At 35.5% G+C, this 9,984-nt stretch overlaps 3 protein-coding genes across 3 annotated transcripts; 2 read left to right on the forward strand and 1 right to left on the reverse strand.

The window, feature by feature from the left end:
- On the forward strand, nt 857-2,121 carry LOC105177353 (casparian strip membrane protein 1). The gene is made up of 3 exons (XM_011100473.2): nt 857-1,436; nt 1,537-1,660; nt 1,752-2,121. Exons 1-3 carry the CDS (start codon nt 1,210-1,212, stop codon nt 1,968-1,970), a joined length of 570 nt encoding a protein of 189 aa, XP_011098775.1. The 5' UTR covers nt 857-1,209; the 3' UTR covers nt 1,971-2,121.
- Nucleotides 3,149-4,203, forward strand: LOC105177354 (casparian strip membrane protein 1). The gene is made up of 3 exons (XM_011100474.2): nt 3,149-3,452; nt 3,556-3,679; nt 3,760-4,203. The coding sequence occupies exons 1-3, from the start codon at nt 3,202-3,204 to the stop codon at nt 3,970-3,972; spliced, it is 588 nt and encodes a 195-aa protein (XP_011098776.1). The 5' UTR covers nt 3,149-3,201; the 3' UTR covers nt 3,973-4,203.
- Nucleotides 4,386-6,308, reverse strand: LOC105177268 (pentatricopeptide repeat-containing protein At5g15300). Its single transcript, XM_011100348.2, has one exon. It carries the CDS (start codon nt 6,109-6,111, stop codon nt 4,474-4,476), a length of 1,638 nt encoding a protein of 545 aa, XP_011098650.1. The 5' UTR covers nt 6,112-6,308; the 3' UTR covers nt 4,386-4,473.

Here is a 9,984-nt window from a genome sequence, read left to right on the forward strand (position 1 = left end):
TCGAATAAATATTGTTGAATGGGTTAGTTTGTTGCAATAATTAGATTATGATGTAGAGCTGCTGTAGTTGTGCGGGCAATCATGTGATGATCACAAGGTTTGACAAATTGTGCAGTGCATTATGTATGCGTGAGTAGTCAAGTGGATCAAAATTAGAGCAAGAAACGGCTGCCCACATCGTGGATTCAGTACGGACACCTCCCTAACTGAGTAAGTATGTAATAAGAGAGGGAATGAATATATAGTTGTGACACCTCACTCCCTCCCTCCCTCCCTCCCTCCAATCATAGATAAGATAACATAAAAAGTGGATTAGGTTATCAATTCATTGTCCAACAACAAAGGACCTCACCTATTTGGCTCCACACTTGAGGTTGTCTCTCCTTTTCCGTTTATGGAACTTCAGACTATATAGGTAAATTACAACAAATTGGCGTAATTATGAATATTTTCTCGTTGTTTGAAAAATTATTAATACTCCCTTGATTTTAACGGTAATATAACAATTAGCTTAATTCATTATATTTTCATCGATTTTTATAGTGAATCGATCAAAATGCCATTGTGGATTAAAAATTAAAATTTTATTTATTTTTTAAAAAAATTATTTTTTTTATGGGCTAATTGGATATTTTTTATAATTTTTAAAACTTTTTCATTCATCCCGTTTGATTTTTTTAAAAGTTTTTAATTTTTTAAAAAAAACTAAAAAAATATTGCAAGGGCAAAATTGACAATTTCATACTTCTATCCAAGGATTATATAATTTCATCAAATATTGGGGGTATTTGTAATTTTTCAAATAATGAGAAAATATTCATAACTATGTTAAATATCAGGAAATGTCATTGTAATTTATCCAAATATATATTACATTCCACTTACACACACGCGTCATTAACACATAATAATATATATATGAGCAAGTACGGTAGGTAGTAGAGTTCATTAATAACTAGCTAGGTCGACCCCTTTTCCCACTTTAGCTACTCAATAATATTGTACTGACTACGTGAGATTCCGAATATTCTACACCTATTGTCCATTCATATTCCTCCCTCTTACCAATATAAATCCCCCCATCTCACCCCACGTATTCATCATTACGACTAATTAGTTACATATATATTCTGGATCTTAACCCCATTTCTTGACAATCTTCAATCTTACCATTTCTGTGGCTGTTCTTGTCAAGTAAAAGTAGAGATAATGGCTGCAGCGGGGTCTGAGCTTGGTGCCAAGGAGGTGGGTTCAGTCCTGAGAAGTCATAAGGGTGCGGGCCGTGGAGTCGCCATTCTGGATTTCATCCTCAGACTTGTTGGAATTGTTGCCACCTTGGCAAGTGCTATTGCTATGGCAACAACCAACGAGTCACTCCCCTTTTTCACTCAGTTCATCAGGTTCAGGGCCAAGTACAATGATCTCCCCACCTTCACGTAAGTGCATGCATGCTCTTCTCACTCACTACTGTTTGCACAGCTACATATTCATAGATGATGATGAGAAAATTAATGTCCAACGTTTTGATCCCTGCAGGTTCTTCGTAGCCGCGAACTCTGTCGTGTGCGCTTACTTAGTTCTTTCTCTAGCGCTATCCATCTTCCACATCGTAAGGAGCAGCGCACAGAACAGCAGGGTGGTCTTGATTTTCTTCGACACGGTACGTACCCAGCATAAATTTGTATATATGTGTTTGTGTGTGTGTGTGTGTTGTCGACGAAGCAATTATAATTTGAAATGAAATAATAAAGGGAATGCTGGGGCTGTTGAGTGCTGGAGCATCAGCATCAGCAGCAATAGTATACTTGGCGCACAAGGGGAACACTCGAGCCAACTGGTTTGCCATTTGCCAGCAGTTCAATTCTTTCTGTCAGCGAACTTCGGGTTCTCTGATTGGATCCTTTGGAGGGATGATTGTTCTGGTACTCTTGATTTTGATGTCGGCTGCAAATCTCTCGCGCAGCCGTTGATTCTGGGCATGGTTGTGATTAATGTATATATCTGATTTCTGTTGGTTTATGTTTCGTCGGAAAATTGTCTGCTGTTGGTTTATTACCAATTAAAGGCAGTGTTGTGTTATTGTCATTGTTGTTTTCATGTCTAATGAAATTTCTATTCTGTTTTGACATCCTTTTGTCGCACTATTTTATTTTATATATATATGTTTTCTGAAACTGAATTTTTATTTTAAATCATATTATTTTCTGCTTTGTTTGATATATACATGTTATTAAAATTAATTTATTTAATTTTTTTTGTATAGATGTAACATATGTTAAATGGAACATAAAAGATAATAGGATTTGAAATATAAAATCCAATTCTTATTCATTTTCAAGTAATTTAATTATTGAGGGAGGTTGAGTAGGTTCATATTGGACTAAATACAAACAAGACATACATATTCAGGTTTACTTAAGTCCAATTCATATGGCCCAAATTCAAGCTATTGCTTGGGCTAAAATTAAGCTAAAAACAGTGAGTTGATTTACAATATAAAACACAATTCATCTATGGTCAAATTAATAAAAATAACTGTTGATGAGATTGAGATAGGGATGGAGTTGAAAGTTAGGGGTGGAGGCACTTCATTCGGTACAATCTCACTGTTTAATACATAAATTTTCAGATGGCGAACCCAAACCGGCCTAATCTCCATCCACTACACAAGATGGTCTTTCAACAAACCTAACACACCCGGGGATTCTGGTTACATTCGACTTCGCAATCCTCAGTTTCCACAAAATTGGACAAATTCACGAAAAAGACTTTAATTCACTGGATCCTAAATCAACAACTTTGTCCGAGTTCTGTTCATTCATATCCCCAACATCATGCACTGATCAAACTTTAATTTCCACCACATATACTGACACACATTAATGCAACCAACATCAACTACTCCATTTCATATTACGCCTCATCTCCCAATAGGTTCCAAAATATCTCCTTCTCTTTTCTGTATTTGTGCCAAACTTTATATTTCATCAGCGTACCCATGATTAGTTAAGGTTTTGACCAGACAATGTTCAAAACCTTCCATCCCACGTATAATTTGACTCTTTTGCTTTTAGTGGAAACTTGCACAAACTATCTTTGTCCTAAGAACATGTATAAATTCACATGCAACCCAATCTCTCCTGCACCAAACACATTCTACTCAGGAACATATTCATTTGGAAGAATATTAGTAAAACCGAAATGCCTAAGAAAGTGAGGGACAGTGAACAAGAAGAAAATGAGCAAGAAGGAGGTGATGAGGTCTCTGAGGAAGCCGCTCCCAAGACTCCTCCTAATAGAGGGATATCAAAGCTCGACTTCGTCATGAGAATCGTTGCTGCTATCAGTATTATGGGAAGTGCCATTGCGGTAGGAACGGCTAATCATACACTTTCTTTCTTCAACCAATTCATTCGTTTCAAGACTCAGTACCAGGATCTTCCCACTTTCACGTAATTATGATAAACTCAAACGACATTTTTGCTTAACTTTTGCAGTGCTGTCTGTTATATGGATGATTTATGATGATTGAAACTGTATAATGTGCTCCAACAGGTTCTTTGTGGTTTCAAATGTTATAGCAACTGCGTACCTCATTCTTTCTCTCGCACTATCAGTATTTCACATGTTGAAGAGTGGAGCAAAAGTGACGAGGACTGTGTTAATCATACTTGACATGGTAATCCTTATTTTCATCAGACTGCGAAATAGGTGTTTTTTGTTTGTTAAACTAATTAATTAAATGCGTTTGTTGTGAAGATAATTCTGTCTCTTTTGACGGCTGGGGCTTCTGCTGCGGCTGCCATCACTCACTTAGCCCACAAGGGCAATGTTCAGGCCAACTGGTCCGCTATCTGTCAGCAGTATAACTCCTTCTGCGAGCGAGTCTCTGGCTCTTTAGTTGGATCCTTCATAGGAATTCTTGTGCTTATGCTGCTGATAGTGTTGTCTGCTGTGGCCCTCTCCCGATAGTAATGTTGCAACAAGAGTTTTGTTTTCTCAAGTTTGCACCGCTGCAAGTACTCACCCTTTGTTTCTCTCGTCACGAAAGCACGTGATTTAGTTCATGGCAAATTCAAGTTCTTTCTTTTAATTACACATTGTATTAGTTTAGAGAACAATTTAAAGTTGTTTAATTATAGCTATGGATTTCACATTGTAATAATCTAATGAACGATATCTTTGTTATTGCCATTATGTTTTCTTTCTGTAGTCAGAAATTCTAAAATACATATTGCAATTCATCAAATAGTAACCACTTCACATATTGAACATACATTGATCTCAGAGAGTCCAAAGGATGGAATTCAGCACCTGCAACTAGTTCCTTCTGACAACACAAAGAGAAAGCCAGAGAAAATAAGAAAAACACAAAAGAAAAGAAATGAAAAGATAAACTGGTTTTACATATTGGACGGTTCGCTGTATCCGTAATTTATGAAGGGTAAGGAGAGCAAATCTCAGTTTTCAAAATCAAAGTATACATTCTGTTGCTTTTGTTTGAGGTTTTGAACTAAGCAAAAAGCGGACGAGTTCATCATTTTCTTCATCAACCAAGCTGAACCCCTGTGCTTTCTTCACCCCTCTTTCTTCCATCAATTTCCTTACATCTTCAACTCCACACCACTCACCACTTGAAGCATATATGTTCGACAGTAGCACATAGTCACCACTTTCATCCCGTCTCAATTTGAGCAGCTGTTCATTAGCACGTCTCCCCAGCTCAACATTACAATGGATTCGACAGGCTCCAAGGATTGTTCTCCAAATAATGGCATTGGGTTCAAACTCCATTGTGTCAATGAACTCAAATGCTTCATTCAGAAGCCCAGCCCGCCCAAACAAATCTACCATGCATCCATAATGCTTTAGATTTGGCTGAATGTTATATACATCTTTCATCAAGTTGAAGTAAGCACGGCCCTCATCGACTTTCCCAGCATGACTACAAGCAATCAATACCCCAACAAAAGTTATCTCGTCAGGCCTCAACTTCCTTTTCCTCATATCTTCAAAAAGAGAAATGGCCTTTTCCATGTAACCACTAAAAGCCAATCCCACAATTATAGAGTTCCATGATGTAGCGTCCTTCTCTATCATGCAATGAAATACAGCGAGTGCCTTCTTTATGTTGCCGCATTTCGCATACATGTCAATAAGTGCATTCCCAAGAAAAATGCTCAACACTCCCTCGCCCATCTCCGAGATGGAGCAATGAATCTTCTCTCCAGTATCTAAAGCTCCTAAGTTTGCACACGCTGACAAAAGGCTCAACATTGTTACTTCATCAGGACATTCCCCTGCATTTCTCATCTCCTCGTACATCTCCAGCGCCTTTCGATGCTCTCCCTTGAGCACATAACCGGAAATCATTGCATTCCAAGTCACAACATCTCTTTTAGGAACCAAATTAAACAACTCCATTGCACACTCCATCTCGCCTTGCTTTATGTACACCGTGATCATAACATTCCAAGAAACCAAATCCTTCACCGGCATTGCATCAAACAACCACCTCGCCATGTGCAATTCCCCCCTCCTTGCATATCCCGCCGTCAAAGCAGACCAAGCGACAACATCTTTCCTCGCGGAGCCATCAAACAACAAGCTCGCAATCTTTATTTCGCCACAATTCGCGTGAAAGTAGATCAGGGCATTCCTCGCAAACTTATTCCACTCAAACCCATGTTTCGCTAGCTTCCCATGTATCACGCAGCCCATGTTAACCCAGGAAAGCCTCGCACACGCCTTGAGTACGAAAGGAAAAGTGTAGTGATCAGGTTGAATGAAGAGTTTTTCCATCCGGGCATAGAGCGAAACGGCCAACTGAGGTCTGGAGCTCTGAGCTGAGCCTCTAAGCATGGTGTTCCACATAAACAGGTCCGGTTCGATAATTCTGACAAACATTTGGTGGGCATAGTCAATGGTGGTCTGGAAAGCAATCGCCGCCGCGTAGACGAGTTCTCTAAGAGCAGAGCGATCGGAATTGAAGCCATTGACGATCAAGCAAGCATGGATTTGCTTCAGGGCTCTGTGATTCGTACAGTTGCGCCACAGGGACGAGCGCTGATGGAAGACGGAGCTCTTTGATGTGGTAGTTTTCCTGATCATCTAGGACATGACATCAATCTGGGCTATTCCCTTTTGCCCCCCTGTTTTAGTTCTGGGCCTGGACTCGGTGAAACTTGAATCTTGCACCAACCTTTTTAGGACAGCAATTCCAAAGGAGGGAACATCTTTGTCAATGATTAGTGTTCTTGTTTAATTTAAACTCTTTGGATAAAGGGCTTTCAACTGGAGGCCCAAGTTTCACTTTATCAATCAAATCAAGAATCAGGATTCTTTCCATTTTTGTTTGAAAATTTTCGTTCTTATCCTTCATTTGCTTTGTTTGCAGCAAAGATTTAGACAGCCTAATCAACGCTCGTCTTTCTCCAAATTCTGTCCGCTTCTGCTCAATCTTGAAATATCTTTTTTAATCATTTGATTTAGTTCACTGAATCTCAGCAACAAATCAGTAACCATTACCGAAGTGCTTACTCTGTTCAGATCTTAGTCATACAAATTAAAGTATACCTAATTTTTCAAAATATCAATCAAATAATTCAATAATTGTAAGATTATGTATGATAATAGAATTAATATTCATACATTGAGGTCCCGTTTACTTTGTGTTACAAAATACACGGATAATAGGATAAATTAAAATCAAATATATGATAAAAAAAATTCTAAATGAATAGTTTGTATAATAAAAAGTAACCAAGTGTTTATTCTAACCATAGTGTAAATGTGAAATTGATCTTAATACCCTAGTGTTACTAAACAAATAGAAGAAAAAATGCAACTCTGTGTCTCCTTCTTGGAAACTCTTGTCGGAGGATGAAGATTTGTAGCCGTTGGAGGTGAGTTAAGGTTGAATGTTGTCGTACCCAGTATGTAGTTTTGAATTCTTGTCAAATGTTTAGTGGGGTTAAACTGCTTACTTATGTTAATTCCCACGTGGTCAAATTTTGATTTTTCACGATAATAAATCATCTATAAGGTCAGTCGACATTCATAAATGTGAAGTGTCAGCCCTACTTTTCTATTTTTGTAAAAAAAAAAAAAAAAGACTACTTTTTTTAATTATTCATTTTCAATAAAAATACAATTATTGAACAAAACGTCATTAGTACAGACGTTGAACTCTTCTAAACCGCATGAATTAATTTACTTGTGAATAGTCTTTTAATTTCGTCCAAATATTATTTATATAGTTTACACTTTCCATTCTAGTTTTATAATTGCATTTCGGCTGTTCACACGACTTCCGCTGTTGCTATTTCCATTCAAACTTCAAAAAATTCAACAAAATCTTTCTCTATTGATGAAAAAATTTCAACAAAGTCGACCCAACGAAGATGATTGTGCATCTCCTTTGGTAGCCTAACATTTCTTCTAGTTTTTAGTATCAAGCATGCACGCATGGACAACCGACTTCTGACCAGTCAAATAATGCCACGGGCATGTTCCCTGTCGTGACATCCTGTCCGAATCCATGGAAACATGGCCTAGCCCAACACATCGATCAATAAGGTGGAAGGCGTGGCTCATAATTCTATCTCAATAGTAAGATTGATGTTCTAAAACATTTTATTTAACTAAAAATCAGAATAATATTTTAATATATTTGTGTGATATAATTGATCGTTTCAACGAAATAAATAGGCTAGTTGGAGCTCGATTGTGTTTGATCAGCATTTTTGCTAGGCCGGTTTTACCTTTATCCCATTATCAATCAACCAATCAAAGATTATATAGTGTTGATAATCTAATTAATGTTGCTTTCTTTCTCCGGCGGAGCGATTAATTTCTTGGGGCCTCCCTCAATTCCACGCGTCTAATACGATAATGAAACTTTTGAGTTATGGATAGCTTTCCCTTCCATTTTTTTACAAGATTCCTTTTCGTTGTTATATTATTCAATACATTTAAATTTAAATATTAATTTCATATATTTATATTGCTAAATTTATTAAAAGTAAATTAAAATTCATATTTGTGGGACTCAAACTCCCAATAATAATGATGTATTTATCATTAATTAATCAACCATTTGAATGGATTGGAGTAGGATACATAATAGTCAGAGGTATAGAATTTTCATGGATTAATTTGTGAAAAAATAAACATGAAAAAAGCATGTCAGGATGGTGTAGTATAATTCTTAATTGCTTGATCAATAAATTAATTAAGGTATTGTGGATAACTTCGACTTGTATAATGAATCTTGTCAATAATTTGTGTATTAATTCATTAGTGTACTAAAGTACCACGTCTGTGATTCTTAAATTATTGATGGATAATCCATATTACAAAGATGAAGCCTAATGTTGAGGCCTTAGCTACGGCTTCAAAATTATGAGATTTTTTGAATTAATTGGCTGCTACCCAAATTTATTTCAAATAGTTTATAAGTTCACATATCTTATAAAAATGTTTTAAAAGTTAAAAAATATTTAATTTTATTTTAAAATTTTATAAATTCTTTTAGAAAAAAATACCAAACACTTTTATGGAGCTGATAAGCTCGGCAAAAACACCCACTAAAATGTATTGTAAGTGTGAGTATTGATTAGTTTTATTTAATTGTACTAGTTGTCGCTGCACGCGGTTCCGTGAACATATAAAAAAGAATTATGATATGGGATGAAAGGAAAATTGTAAAAAAAAAATATGTATAATAATCATAGTGTGTGGTGATGAGAAAGAAAGAACATAAAGTGGATTGTGTGGTGATGAGAAAGAAAGAACATAAAGTGGTGAGTTTATTAAAAATATGAGTGCTAAAAAGAACAAGTACAAGTAAAGTGAGAGAGAAACGTAGAGTAGTGAATCGAGAGAAATGGAAATTGTATTTGTGAGAATATTAAAGAATATTAAAATTACTATTTTACCCATTTTTCTTTTCGAAGGGAAAAAATAAATTAAAGTGTATATTTAGATATTTTAAAATTGGTACGATATAATGTTATAGTGGTATGGATTAATAATTTAAATGTTGTGTTGGTTTAGTGATTGATTTGATTTTATATTTTGTATTTAAGTAGGAACTTAATTAGATAGGTCCATGAAACAAATATAACATTATAAGGGCATCTCAAAATTCAAATATATCGTCTCGATAACAGAGAATTCTGAAAACATAAACAAATAATTGTTTGACATAATGGAAAGTTAATGAAAAGTCCAATCATAAATTAGTAGATTAGTAGTGTACAAGCAATTAAAGCATATAATTAATACACATATGGAGTTGATTGGGTACAACTAAAACTGTTGAATGGACTTTGTCTATTAATGTCTTTTTTTATATTCACTGTCAACAAATTGTACTTAACAAAATGTGTTCCGATCAAATTAACCATAAATTAATGGTATAATTAGATACTTTATTAATTCATATAATTAATTCAAATTAAAATATATTATTATTTGGAAATTAAAAAATTATCCGGAAAGCACAGGACGCCGTTCACTGCACACACCCAATCAATCAGTCCAATTCCATTACATGCACTCAATTATTTGCATGCAAACTTTATCCAGACGTCCGCATACATAAAAAGGTTATCTACTTAGCAGCTTTTAGACCTTCGTCTTTCACAAGTTGTTTTAATAATAGCTGCTTTCAGACCATGATTAGAGATAACGTTGTACCTCAAACTTCACGCACCAATTATTAATTAACACTCAGTTTCAATCCATTAATTTCCAGTTAAAAAGCCCAAGTTTTATGAGTGAAAAGTGCAATGAATATTTTGGCTCAATTGGTAAGAACAGATATTTTGTACGAGAAAAATGACGGAATATATATATATATATATATAGATATAGATATAGATACTTGCACGGAGAAAATGTGAAAGATATATAGAACAGGAGGTGGGAGGGATTTTGATTAGCGTCTTGAGAAGGTTGAATTGAACTTATTAAAAACAT

This window comes from Sesamum indicum, linkage group LG15, assembly GCF_000512975.1.
Source record: "Sesamum indicum cultivar Zhongzhi No. 13 linkage group LG15, S_indicum_v1.0, whole genome shotgun sequence".
Lineage (NCBI taxonomy): Eukaryota > Viridiplantae > Streptophyta > Magnoliopsida > Lamiales > Pedaliaceae > Sesamum > Sesamum indicum.